This window comes from Bufo gargarizans, chromosome 1 (genome assembly GCF_014858855.1).
Source record: "Bufo gargarizans isolate SCDJY-AF-19 chromosome 1, ASM1485885v1, whole genome shotgun sequence".
In the NCBI taxonomy this organism is placed as follows: domain Eukaryota; kingdom Metazoa; phylum Chordata; class Amphibia; order Anura; family Bufonidae; genus Bufo; species Bufo gargarizans.
Genome location: NC_058080.1, coordinates 78,744,229 through 78,758,604, shown reverse-complemented (window position 1 = coordinate 78,758,604; position 14,376 = coordinate 78,744,229). Strand labels below are relative to the sequence as shown.

At 48.4% G+C, this 14,376-nt stretch overlaps 1 protein-coding gene across 1 annotated transcript in view; it reads left to right on the top strand.

Moving 5' to 3' along the window:
- SEPSECS (Sep (O-phosphoserine) tRNA:Sec (selenocysteine) tRNA synthase) overlaps positions 1 to 14,086 on the top strand; it is a 45,371-nt gene extending 31,285 nt beyond the window's left edge. Inside the window, exons 9-10 of the mRNA XM_044296532.1 lie at positions 2,169 to 2,259; positions 13,499 to 14,086. Of these exons, the coding sequence (XP_044152467.1) occupies positions 2,169 to 2,259; positions 13,499 to 13,784 (377 nt within the window). The 3' untranslated portion in view covers positions 13,785 to 14,086. The remainder of the gene's footprint in view (positions 1 to 2,168; positions 2,260 to 13,498) is intronic.
- The last annotated feature ends 290 nt before the right edge of the window (positions 14,087 to 14,376 follow it).

The following is a 14,376-nucleotide window of genomic DNA, read 5'->3' as shown; positions in this document are numbered from 1 at the left end:
CGCAGAAGACATGTTTGTCTTGCTCTTCCCATCCCCTACCTAGTTGAATTGTAAATGGAGTCCGTCAGCAGCCTGACAATTCAAAACTGCTGACAGACTTCATTTAAAATTCCAGTATTCTAATGTATTGGATTGACAGCACGTCGGTGGGCCAGACAGTTAGCAGAATAGTTTTACTGTATGGTCCTTACCTAACATACAAGTTTAAACGCAGTCTATGATGTGGGTATGGAAATAGGAGGGAAATAAGTGTACAAATATACAATATTACAGAGTTCAGCATTTTCATTGAATTATTAAATAAATAAAAAAGTTTAGGTGTGCTTTAATTTATTAAGACAATTTAATGAGCTTTTCAGCCCTGTTTAATGTATGTAACGTGATGGGGAGGATCTAGCGAGTGCATGGCTTTCTGATCACGAAGGAGGTAGTACACCAAAAGCCTTCTGTCCGCTGCTGTATACATCCGATTCTTCCATCTAAAAAGCTTCATATTCAGATAAATGGATGTAAAATAAGTATAATCTGACTGCAGTGAATCTGTATTATCAGCACAAAGGGATACTTGCCGTAAGCACTTAGACCGGACGTAATGGTTCAGTACAATCAATGGCTCCGTTTCTCCGCTGCGCTGTGTGAATGCCGGGCACAAATGCTTTCTGATAATTTGCGCTATGTGACGTTAAAGTATTCAGCTGCAAGGAAATGGTTATAAGAGCCTCCTGGGATTCTGCAAACTACAGCACACACTTTTTAAGATGTCAAGATTGTACCTTACAAGTGTTTTCCAGAAGTAAAATATTAATGGCCAATCCCCGGGATAGGTCATCAAGGGTCCGACTCATGGCACCTCTGCCAGTCAGCTGTTTGAAGAGGCCTTAGTGCTCCGGTTAGCGCTGTGACCACTTCCTAGCGCTGTGACATCACGTTAAATGGTCACTTGAGAAAAGGGGTTGGGGCTTAGCTAGAGTGGTGGACCCTGCCGCGTTCCACCGGATTTACTATAACTTGCACCAGAAACTGGCTATAAGTTATAGCTGAAGTCTGCACCAGACCCTTCTAGACACTTATGGCACAAAGATAAATGCCCGATCCACTCCCATCTCAAGAACAGGGCCTTGACGTAAATGGAGAGAACGCTTCACCCTCTATTCACTGCTATAGGACTTCCGAAAATAGCCAAGCACTTGGTCAGCTATTTTTGGAATTTCCATAGTAGTGAAAGAAGGGGTGATGACTCCTCAGGATAGGTCATCAGTATCTGATTGTGGGGGTCCGACACCCAGGATCCCCACCGATCATCTGTATGAAGAGACTGCGGCGCTCCCTGGGTTCAACGTTCACATGGCCTAAGTGCAGCTCTGCCCCATTCAAGTGCTTGTTGTGCCTAAAGTCCCCCCTCACCTAATACCCTTATGTAAGCATGCTGGGCTCGCATGTTCTCATTGGTGGGAATAACCCAGACCTCTTTGGTGGCCCTAACATTTGCTGTCAGGGTTGGGACACCCCCTTAGACAGATGGTTGACTGGTCCCACCTCTAGGATAGATAGGCCATCAATGTTTACTTCCCAGAAAGCCCCTTCGTACAGCCTCGACTGGATTTAGTTGTGCCAGACTGAGAATTCATAGGTCTGTGCTGTATATCGACCTCTGGATGTAAACTAGAATATTTTCTTATGGCTGTATTAGACAGGCAGATCATCCAGGCAATTTGTCGGGAGGGAAGCGTTCCTTCCCGGCAATCGCCTGCTCGTCAGTGGAGGAGACCACTGCTATTACATGCAGCAATCTCCTCCACAGTATGGTCAGGAGTGATCACTAATGCCACCGCTCGTCCCCATACTGAATCACGGTTTGCCAGCAGCAGACTGTGATTAGACGGCACGATCTGCCACTGGCAAGCAATGATTTGTAAACCTGTTGAATGATTTGGATTGCCCGATGAACGGGCGTTTACTTGGGTAATCAGCGGCAGTGTTAGAGCTCATGCACACGAACATGTCACGGTGAATGTATCTGCAGGAAGCTTTCCCAGCGTGTACTACACTGCCAACACAATCAATTTATAGCTTCTACCTGTATATACGATCGTTAGGTTTCCCTAATTGTCAGATGTGGCCTTGTATGAAATCCACTTACTTCTTCTCACTTTCTTCTAACCATCAAGCAATGTCTTTGAAGAATCTGAGTGCCAAGGGCGGCTCGGCCATCACCCAGCTTGGGTCCATGCTCTTCACAAGACAAGTGTCCGGTGCCCGGTGAGTGTTTCGTACACTGGGGAACAAAGGCTTCCTAGGAAATGTGCGCTGATAGATGGGGCTCGGGGGTTGGCTATAAGGAGCGTAGCGGTCACACCGGAGTCCCCAATGGTCTCTTCTGCCACAAAAGGCACATGGTAAGGTGGAGGCTTGCACCTATGATCTATCAGAAATACAATAAAACTACAGTACAGTAGCTCTCCTATTTAGGCTCCTTAGGAGTAGATGGGGCACAGTTACCTGATTCACCTCCAGTCTGAGAGCTAAGCTGCAGTGTAAAGGATGAGTGACAGCAGCTGATAAGACAGTAGATGGACTTCAGACTACTGTAGACTTCAGTCACTCCTCATTGCTGTGTCCTGATGGAGAAAAGCTAAAAAGCAGCAAAGTAACTAACACTTAAGGCCTGAAATAGCCGAAACTTATTACCCTCAGGAAGTGACTCGTATGCCCTTGTTTTAGCCCAAATTTGATCATCCACTTCCTTTTATATCCTGAAAACCTTCCACGTATGTCTATAGATGCTTTCTAACACAAACTGGGTAAATATCCCCTTTTCGCTTCTTGGAGACTGAATGCTTTTCTGGTGTCTGTCGTCCTTCTCAAGAATTACCGCTAAAAGGGGCTGGCCCAGTGTGAGCTACAGATGTAGTAGAGTTAACACTCGTGCTTTATGAGACGTGTTATCTAAAAATGCGTTAAGCAAACACCTTCAATTGCTTTTCAGTGGCTTTTGTTTCAAGATAACGCGATGAGTTAAGAAATTTGAGTTAAGCGTTTGAGTGTTAACCCTGCTACATCTGTAGTCCTAAGCGCGACCCGTGAGCTGTCCTGACCGCTCAGTTTTAGTAAATACCCACAATCAATGATCCTGAAGCATCTTTTCTAGTAACTCTGTGTGGTGCGGTTCCTCTGTTATTCCTCCTGAACATTTATAAATGAATATGTAGTACCGTTCCCCTTGTTAAAAGGGTGTGTACCAAAGTACATAGGGGCATCCCCCCCCCCCCCCTTCCCAACTGGTAATGCCTAGATGTCAGCTAACTTATAAATTTGTAGGAGGATTAAAAGAGGAATGACATGATGCAGAGTTCATTGATCAGGAAAGCCAATAAATTCCCTTTAAGGGCAAAATGCTTTATTACTCAGAATTATTGAGTTTTGACCAGCTCTGAGCAAAACTGCAGCGTCCACACGTCTGGCGATCAGCAGCCTCGTAGATCATATTCAGCTGAGGCGGTAATGTCTCCGTACTGCTGGGAAGTACAGAAGCTGATCCACAACCTAGGAAACCGATACAGCACATGGGAGGGGCGGTATGTTATTTTAACTCCTCTCCCATAGGACCTCATCCATATTTAAAAAGTAAGATTTCTCTCATAATCTCAGGATATCAGTGAGACATCAGTGTGCCTCATACCTCGTTTGATCTGTATATAGTGATTATCAGCATGAGCTAATATCTTATAATAATCAATTTTCATATTTGTATGGCTAATTGAATGGGAGAACTGAATATGTAAAGCGCCACCCAGTGGACAAAGTTTATAACCCAAGTGAGAGGATAGTATTGAATTGGACATACATCTTGTGTCCAGGTAGTGTAAGCAGGGGCCACAGAAATGGTGTGTTTAACATATGTTTCGGCAGATAAGAACCATTTGGCCCATCTAGTCTGCCCAATATACTGAATACTATGAATAGCCCCTGGCCCTATCTTATATGAAGGCAGGCCTTATGCCTATCCCATGCATGCTTAACCTCCTCCACTGTATTTGCAGCTACCACTTCTGCAGGAAGGCTATTCCATGCATCCACTACTCTCTCAGTAAAGTAATACTTCCTGATAGTACTTTTAAACCTTTGCCCCTTTAATTTAAAACTATGTCCTCTTGTAGCAGTTTTTCTTCTTTTAAATATTCTTTCCTCTTTTACCTTGTTGATTCCCTTTATGTATTTAAAAGTTTCTATCATATCCCCTCTGTCTCGTCTTTCTTCCAAGCTATACATGTTAAGTTCCTTTAATCTTTCCTGGTAAGTTTTATCCTGCAATCCATGTACCAGTTTAGTAGCTCTTCTCTGAACTCTCTCCAAAGTATCAATATCCTTCTGGAGATATGGTCTCCAGTACTGAGCACAATACTCCAAATGAGGTCTCACTAGTGCTCTGTAGAGCGGCATGAGCACCTCCCTCTTTTTACTGGTAATGCCTCTCCCTATACACCCAAGCCTTCTGCTAGCATTTCCTGCTGCTCTGTGCCATTGTCTGTCTACCTTTAAGTCTTCTGAAATAATGACCCCTAAATCCCTTTCCTCGGATACTGAGGTTAGGACTGTATCACTGATTTTATATTCTGCTCTTGGGTTTTTACGCCCCAGGTGCATTATCTTGCACTTATCAACATTAAATTTTAGTTGCCAGATTTTTGACCATTCCTCTAGTTTTCCTAAATCCTTTTCCATTTGGTGTATCCCTCCAGGAACATCAACCCTGTTACAAATCTTTGTGTCATCAGCAAAAAGATACACCTTACCATCGAGGCCTTCTGCAATTTCGCTGATATTAAATAATATGGGTCCCAGAACAGATCCCTGAGGTACCCCACTGGTAACAAGACCATGGTCTGAATATACTCCATTGACTACAACCCTCTGTTGCCTGTCCCTCAGCCAATGCCTAATCCATTCAACAATATGGGAGTCCAAGCCCAAAGACTGCAATTTATTGATAAGCCTTCTATGTGGGACAGTATCAAAAGCCTTACTAAAGTCTAGATAAGCGATGTCTACTGCACCTCCTCCATCTATTATTTTAGTCACCCAATCAAAAAAATCAATAAGATTAGTTTGACATGATCTCCCTGAAGGAAACCCATGCAGTTTTTCATCTTTCAATCCATGGGATTTTAGATGTTCCACAATCCTCTCCTTAAGTATGGTTTCCATTAATTTCCCCACTATTGTTGTCAGGCTTACTGGCCTATAGTTGCCCGATTCCTCCCTACTACCTTTCTTGTGAATGAGCACAACATTTGCCAATTTCAGATCTTCTGGGATGACTCCTGTTGCCAGTGATTGGTTAAATAAATCTGTTAATGGTTTTGCTAGTTCACCGCTAAGCTCTTTTAATAGCTTTGGGTGTATCCCATCAGGCCCCTTTGACTTATTTGTGTTAATTTTAGACAGCTGACTTAGAACCTCTTCCTCTGTAAAGACACATGCATCAAACGATGCATTAGTCTTCCTCCATAACTGAGGTCCTTTTCCTTCATTTCCCTTTGTAAAAACTGGACAGAAGTATTCATTGAGGCAGTCAACTAGTTATTTATCTTCTTCCATATACCTTCCTTCTTTTGTTTTTAATTTGGTAATTCCTTGTTTTAGTTTCCTTTTTTCATTTGTGTATCTGAAGAATGTCTTTTCTCGTACTTTTTTCCATTGGGGGACACAGACCATGGGTATAGCTTAGAGGTATTAGTAGGAGGGACACTATGCAAATGAAAGAGCTCCTCCTCCTCGGGCTATACCCCCCGACTCCACCAGGAGGAACTCAGTCTTTGCTTAGTGTCTGGTGAAGGAGGTTGACACTCTCTGATTCTACTCCTTTTTGTTATTTTTATTCTAGATGGGGACACAGGTCGGCATGGCGCCTTCCTGGTCCCCCGTGGAGTGCCCGCCGCCGTCTTTGGGACGTTGCCTGGCTGCCTCCATTTCCCCCCAAGAAGATAAGTGGATCCGGGCTCGACCTGTTAGCTCCGGCATCCCACCAGCTGCTGGGACGCCATGCTGCCTACCCTCCTCCAGAGCACTGTTCTCCTGGATTGGAGTCAGAAGTCTGAAGAGGCGCATCCCTGCTGGTCTGGACATCGAGGGAGCATGCTGAGCAGATAAGTATTGCCCAGTCCCTCCCCCTCCCTCTGTGTCTGTTTGTCTGTGGCTACCTGGGTGAGCTTGAAGAAGGATCCTGATGGGGCACTTTCTTCATTTTGGCACTGGAGTACTGGCATCTCTTCCCCCTTAAACTGTGGGCTTCAGCGCTTCTCTCGTCAGGCCTTGGCTGCTGCGCTCTCTCAGCGCCCGCCGGCAGGCCGCTCCTCCACGTGGTGTTTGTTCGCGCGTGCGCTTATTTTCGCGCGCGTGCGCTTATTCGCACGTGCGCTTATTTTCGCGCATATTTTCGCGCGTGCGCTTATTTTCGCGCATATTTTCGCGCGCGCTTATTTTCGCGCATATTTTTCGCGCGCTTATTTCGCGCGCTTTTTTCGCGCCATAATGACGCGTTCGGGGGGGCGGAGCCTCGGCATGCCGCTCTGACTCTCCTTACACCGGAGACTCTGTTTGCTCACGGCCGTGCAGCTCCTCATCACTCTACTCCGTTTTGTGCCAGGCAAGCCGGTAGCTCAGTGGTAATGCTGCTGCTGCTGCTGCCCCATGTCCAGGCTTTCTGAGTTCAAAGCCCCTTTCAGCCTTCAATAATTGTTTACATTATTCTAGATGGGGACACAGGTCGGCATGGCGCCTTCCTGGTCCCCCGTGGAATGCCCGCCGCCGTCCTTGGACGCTGCCTGGCTGCCTCCATTGCCCCCCAAAGAAGACAAGTGGATCCGGGCTCGACCTGCAGCTCCGGTATCCCACCAGCTACTGGGTCTCCTGCTGCCACCCTCCACCAGAACACTGCACTCCTGGACAAGGAGTCAGAAGCCTGAAGAGGTGCATCCCTGCTGGTCCTGGAGTAGAGGGAGAAGATCTGCAGGAGCAGATAAGTATTACCTGCATCCCTGCCTTACCCCCCTCCTCCACGTCCATGGGAGCCTGCGGTCCCCGCTTGGGCATCTGCCATGTCCAGCGCGGCCGCTAAATTGGTCTTAGTCGCCAAGGCAACCATGTCCTTTAATCCTGTGGCGCTAACAACTCCATCTCTCTGTGGTCCCCACAGTGGGTGACTGACTACGAAGAGGCAGCGTGAGCGGCAGCATCCCACCTCGGATATCTCCGTCTCTCCACCCCCCTCACCTCGCCGGTGGCGCTTGCGGACTGCTCTTCCCCCTCCCTAGGGAGAGTAATCCGAAGGGGAATTATCCGGCTCGGACGAGCCAGGTCCTTTTTGGACTATAGGGCATTTTCAAATCCTGTGACGCCAACCACCTCTCTAAGTGGTTTTCCACAGAAGACGCCCGACTACTAACAGGGAGTGTGAGCAGCAGCATCCCTCCTCGGATGGCTCCGGCTCTCCCCCCCCCCCCCCCCCCTCGTCTAGAGGCGCGTTGGGGCGACTCTCCCCTCCCTTAGGGAGCGCAAGTCTGAAGGAGAATTTCCGGCTCTGATTAGGTCATGGAGCGGGACCCCTCGCCTAAGCTCTCCACCAGGGTGGCTGACTTAGTGGCGGCTGTCCGAGACGCCTTTATTCTCCAAGGGGATTCTCCTCCTTCCACTGGTCAGGAGTTCCCCCTTTTTCCGTCCAGGCAGTCGGAGACTACCATGTTCCCGGTCCATGAGGGATTTTTCCGCGGTCATGTCCAGGGCCTGGGGTAGTCTTAATAAGGTTCTCGACCACCCAGCGCATGAATATACTTTCCTTTCCCTGCTGACGGCGAGGAGAGGTGTCTCCTCCCCCTAAGGTGGATCCTCCGGTGGCCGGATTAGCCAATTATATGGCCCTTCCTGTCTTAGTCAGTTCCTCTTTCCAGGATGCTGTAGACAGACGCATAGACTCTCTTCCAGGTCCTTTTTTCGCTGGCAGCGCGTCCCTGTGACCTACCTTTCACTCAGCAGGAGTAGCCAGTGCTCTCTCGGTGTGGTTACAGCACCACCACCAGGAACTGGCGGTACGAGATGCGGCTACTAACACACTGGAGTTGGTTCTCCAGATGTCTCAGGCTTCTAAGATTCTTTGCGAAGCTTCTAGGGACATTGTTTCCCTCTTTGCCCGCAGGTTGGCCATCTCTGTCACTCAGCGCGAAGAGATCTGATTGAAGGTGTGGGACGCTGACGCCTCCACCAAGCGTTCCCTTGCTAATCTCCCCTTTGGGGTTTCCAGACCTTATGGGGATCAGCTGGACGAGTTCATCTCTGCATGCCTTTTGCCGTTTCTCATCTGGTAGGCCGTCGCCTGCTTCCTCCGCCGGGGGTCTCAGGTCGCCCGCAAAGAGGCCTTCCTTTGCACCAGCCTTCCCGGCGCTAGAGGGCCCAGTCAGCCCGCCCTGCTGCTCCTAGGTCTATCACATGTCCCGATTGCGGAATCCCACCATCGATTCCTGCGCTTCGCCATTATGAGTCGACACTGTCAGTTTGTCGCCCTTCCTTCGGGTTGGCGACCACCCCGCGGGTCCTTACCACGGTCCTGGACCGCTCATGGCGCTTCTTCGTACCAAGGGCATTCCTTTGCTGCCCTATCGGGACGATATCCGGATAGAGGCCCCCCTCTCTACCGCAGACCAAGGACAGCGTCCGGATCACTGTTCAGACTCTGGAACGGTTCGGCTGGCTGGTAACTTTCCCAAACTCCTGCCTCTTCCCGTCCCAGAGGCTCTCCTTCCGGAGGATGATTTTGGACACCTTGGCTGCCAAAGTATTCTACCAGCCTTCAAGTCCTCTCGGATCCAGGGGGCAGTGTCGCATCTGCTGCGCTCCCCGTGCCTCTCCATTCGGGAATACTTGCAGGTCCTGGGTCTTATGGTAGCCTCTTTCGAGGCCTTCCATATGCCCAGTTTCACACTCGCCTGGCGCAACAGGAGATCCTTTACCTTTCAGCGGGTTCGGGCAGCTCTCCCTAGGTGGCTGTTCCCGATGAACCTGAGGTCGGGGAGTTCCTTTCTCGCATTCTCCTGGACGATCGCCACCACCGATGCCAGCATCCTGGGTTGGGGGGGGCGTTTTCCAGTCTCGCACGGTTCAGGGGATTTGGTCGGCGGCAGAGTCTCGCCTTCCAATCAACTTTCTGGAACTGGGGGCGATTTTTTCCGCTCTCTCTCTCCTATTGGACCTCTCTCCTTGCGGGCCTCCCAGTGCGGGTTCAAACGGGCAATGCTGCGGCCGTGGCCTATATCGACCATCAGGGCGGGACCCGCAGCCGGATGGTGATGCAGGAGGTGAAGAGAATTCTGACGTGGGTGGAGACGCACGTTCCGGTGTTGTCAGCAGTTGGCATTCCAGGAGTGGACAACTGGACAGCGGACTTTCTAAGCCACTACACGGTGGATCCAAGCGAGTGGTCTCTGCATCCAGAAGGGTTCGAAGAAGTCTGCCACAGATGGGACCGTCCGGATGTGGACTTAATGGCGTCCGGGTTCAACAACAAGATCCCAGTGGTCCTGGCTCGCGCCCGAGATCCGGAGGCGTACGGATGGATGCGCAGGTGTCTCCGTGGCAGGACTTCAGCCTCCTCTGTTTTCCTCTCCTACCAAAGGGTCTACGCCAGTTCGAGGCGGAAGGGAATCCGACCGTTCTCATCACCCCAGAGTGGCCTCGCCGCGCGTGGTTTTTCGGACGTGGCTCGGTTGCTGACGGACGCCCCATGGCCTCTTCCCGACAGACAGGACCTACTGTCTCAGGGCCCGTTCTTCCACCGGAATTTGCGGTCTCTTCGTTTACCGGCGTGACTGTTGAAACCGCCATCCTGATGAAGATGGGGTTCTCGGATTCAGTGGTTAGGACCATGATCAGTCCGGGGAAGTCTTCTTCCTCCCGGATTTACTATCGTACCTGGATGGCCTTCCTGTCCTTTTGTGAGGGTTCGGGGTTCCCTCCCCTTCGGTTTTCCATCTTGATGGTACTGTCTTTTCTTCAGTCTGGGCTTGTGCAGGGACTGTCGCTTAGTTCCCTGTAAGGTCAGGTTTCGGCGCGGGCCGTCAGAGGTCCCTTGCTCTTAAGGGTCCGGTGGTGACCTTTCTTCGGGGGTGGCGCATTCGGTTCCCCGTATGTTCCCCCTTTGTCTCCTTGGGATCTCAATTTGGTTCTGCGCGCTCTGCAGTCGGCCCCCTTCGAGCCTTTGAGGAGGGTCTCTCTGACTGTTCTCATCTGGACTTCCTTGTGACCATAGCTTCTGATACAGCTACATAGCGTAGTGATTAAAGTTCTGGGCTATTATGCAGTGGCTGTGAGTTCACATCCCATCACGAGCTTTTAAGTCAGACTGGTGTCGAAGCTGGCCGCTCTTTCCTGTCAGGAGCCTTTCTGGTTTTCCACCAGGATTAAGTTGTGCTCCGTCCAGTCCCCTTCTTTTTGCCCAGGGTGGTCTCTCCCTTCCACCTTGATGAGGATCTTGTCCTGCCTTCCTTTTGTCCTTCTCCGGCTAACCCCAAGGAACGCACTCTGCAGTCCCTGGATGTTGTACGGGTCCTGAAGGTGTTTCTCGCGGCTACTGCTTCCGTCCGCCGTTCTTGGCGCTCTGGATCTGCTTGGCTATTTCCGCGGCTTGTCGCGCTTGTGGTGGAGTTCCCCCGGCTAGGATTGCCGCTCGCTCCACTAGGGCGGTGGGGGCTTCCTGGGCAAGACGCAATCGTGCCTCTGCGTCTCAGCTGTGTACGGCGGCCACCTGGTCGTCCTTGCATACCTTTGCAAATTTTTGTCAGTTGCATTCACTGGCTTCGGCTGATGCGGCTTTGGCCGCAGGGTTTTGCAGGCTGTGGTTCCTGTTTGACCGTTGGGCGTTCCTTCTGGCGGTGCTGATATTTTTTCCCACCCCATGGACTGCTTTTGGACGTCCCATGGTCTGTGTCCCCCAATGGAAAAAAGTACGAGAAAAGGAGATTTTTGTGAAACTCACCTGTAAAATCTTTTTCTCGTCTTTTCCATTGGGGGACACAGCTCCCACCCATTATTCCTGTTGCAGGAGGGGTCTTTAGTTCAGTTTTTCTGTTTCTGATTGGACCTTATGGCTTGGTCCGATGGTTTCCATGATTTTTTCTTGCTCCTTCTCCTACTGCTTGTGCAACGCCTGAGTTCCTCCTGGTGGAGTCGGGGGGTATAGCCCGAGGAGGAGGAGCTCTTTCATTTGCATAGTGTCCCTCCTACTAATACCTCTAAGCTATACCCATGGTCTGTGTCCCCCAATGGAAAAGACGAGAAAAAGATTTTACAGGTGAGTTTCACAAAAATCTCCTTATCGCTTTTTTCACTGATTGAGCTAATTTCTCTTCTGCCTGTGCTTTAGAAGTTCTTATAACTTTGTTTGGCCTCTCTCTGCCTAATCTTATATATTTGCCTGTCATCCTCGTTTATTTTATATATATAATTTTTATTTTATTTTTTATTACCGTACTAAATGCTATCTTTTTGTTTTTAATGATTTTGGCCACTTCTGCTGAGTACCACAGTGGTCTCTTCCTTTCTTTTGCTTTTACTGACAAGCCTAATGCAATTAGGCCTCTACATTACAGCGATATCGGGCGTGCACCCATTCTTTTCACATTGGTTGGCTGCGCGGGCTGCCATAGTTTATTAGTCAGGTATTCTGATTAGCGTGCTTTCTGCAGACATGGGATTGCTAAGGGCTCATGCACAGGAACGTGTGCCACCTATACCGTGCAATGGGGAACGCAAATTGCACCATCCGTGTGGCCTGTGATGACGGATGCAGACACATTCAACTTGAATAAGTCTGCGATCCGTCCTCACTGCAAAAAAAAAAATAGAACTTCTTGTTTTATGATGCAGAGACACGGACCGAAATGTATTTTTGCTCCGTGCCTCCGCTCTGTATCTTCCGGACTGCGGACCCATTCAAGTGAATAGGTCCGCACCCGTGATTTGGTGCACATATGGCTGGTGCCCGTATATTGCAGACCTGCTGTTTGTGTGCCGCAATACGGGAAAGCCTCCACACGTTCATGTGTATAAGCCCTAACACTTAGTCTTGGAGCTCGTGCCATGTTTTGCAGTCCGCAATTTGCGAAGCAGAACGGACAGCCGTTTATAGAAATGCCTATTCTTGTCTGCAAAACGGACAAGAATAGGACATGACTTATAATTTTTGCGGGACCAAAGAACGGAGCAGCGGATGCGGACAGCACACTGAGTGCTCTCCGCATCGTTTGCGGCCCCAGTGAAGTGAGTGGGTCCGCGCACGAGCTGCAAAAAATGTGGCTTGGATGCGGAACCAAACCACGGTCGTGTGAACGAACCCTTATAGAGAGGGTTAGAGCAGCTCAACTTGAGAAGCTTCAGACATAATAGGAAGTGGTTACCACAGATAGTGTGCCCTTAACGGAGCTAGGCTCATGAGGGGCAATTCGGGAAATTAGACCGGTGCTTTTTTAAGGAGGGCCTTGACTGTCCCTTAGGCCTCCTTCACGCACATTTTAGGTCTTAATTCTGGGGAAAACCGCATGTACAAGATGATCTCAAGTGGTTTTTATGGAATTTTTTTTTTTTTTTAAATTGGCACCATCTATTACATGCAACTTTTATGGTATTTTTGAAGTTTATATATAGAAAAAGGCCAGAAACCAAAATCCTGACAAAAAAAAAACACGATAGAAAACATAGGTAAACGATGTGTAAAGCTGGCCTATACTAAATTCTGGAAGAACTCGCCCACAACTGCATTGTATTTCTGTCCTTTCATCCAGGTAGACAGAGCTCCTTATGGCCTCACCCCCAACTTCTCTGTATCCTCTGAACATGGTTCTTAAGGTGGATTTACACCGCGCGATGTTACAGCCGATTGTCAGGAAGGAAGCGTTCCTTCCCGACAGTCGGCTGCTCGTTTAGTGAAGGAGGCTGCGCATTTACATGCAGTGATCTCCTTCACATTATGAGGATGAGTGATCGCTATTATGATCGCTCATCCCCATACAGAATCATTGTTTCTGGGCAGCAGATCACTGTTTAGACCACACGATCTGCTGCCCAGAAATGATGATTGGTGTTCCTGCACGAACGTCAGCATCACCCAATGAACGAGCCGTTTGCTCATTCATCAGGTGATCGGCGGCACATTTAGATTGCCAGGTTTTCAGGAGCGAGCTTTTGCAGGAATGTTCGTTCTCGATAATCTGCCCGAATATCGGGTCGTGAAAATCCACCTCTACACTAAAGAGCTTTGTCGTTTTAAATTTTTTAAATTTTTATTTTAATAGATTTTTTTAATTTTATTTATTTTTTACAAAAAGACATAGACCAGAACCTACACCCTAACATAGTCCGACAGATAAGCCTTCTCCTCCTGTGGTACACTGAATATCCGCCACTTGTTTTCTACTGCACAGTTCTGACTTTCTTCCCGCTGAATCTCCTCCAGGGTTGTGCCACTTGGAACATCACAAACAGTCAGTGGATACGTTTTCAAGGGTTTTATGTCTCACAGCAATGACTATCCATGCGCTTACCTGAACGCTGCATCCGCCATTGGCATTAAAAAGCAAGATATTGACCTGTTCATCAAGAGACTGGACAAGTGCCTCAAGCAGTGCAGGAAAGAGAAAGTTGTGGAGGATGCAGCCTCGGGTACTCAATCGGCAATAGAGGAGGATGTTACAGAATTAACCAAGGATTTGACCGTCTCCCTGCAAGTGGACGCTGTGTAAAAGTGGAAGATCTAGACGGTGCACGTGTCATAAGTTATGTGTAGTAGACTGTTCACAATGGGAAATCCTGATTTCAAAACCTCAAAAATTTGGAAGAAAAAAAGGGCCGCTTTCTCTTGACGAGTCATGTCTTCATTATTCCAACAGACCAGAAATAAGGTTTATTTTGGGTAAGAAATGGGACATTATGAAGCCAGTTTTACATAAAACATTACACTGAAGTGCCTTTGATCTGTATCCTCATTGCCCGATGCTGCGTTACATGTTTTGATTTATTTCATTAATAAATCATTTTAATGTTTCTTTTTTTTTTTTTTCCAAATTCTTCCTTAGTATTAGTGTTTTACAGCGAGGATTAATGTGTCCATCAAGATAAGACTATATCTCAAAAAAGTCTAATGAATAAGATGGAGGTCAAGGCTTTTTAGTAGCGCTGAATACGACTAAGGGCTCATGCACAGGACCGTATGTATTTTGCAGTCCGCAAAAAATACAGATGACATCAGTGTGCATTCCGTATTTTGCGGAACGGAACAGCTGGCTCCTAATAGAACAGACGTATCCTTGTCCGTAATGCGGACAATAATAGGAT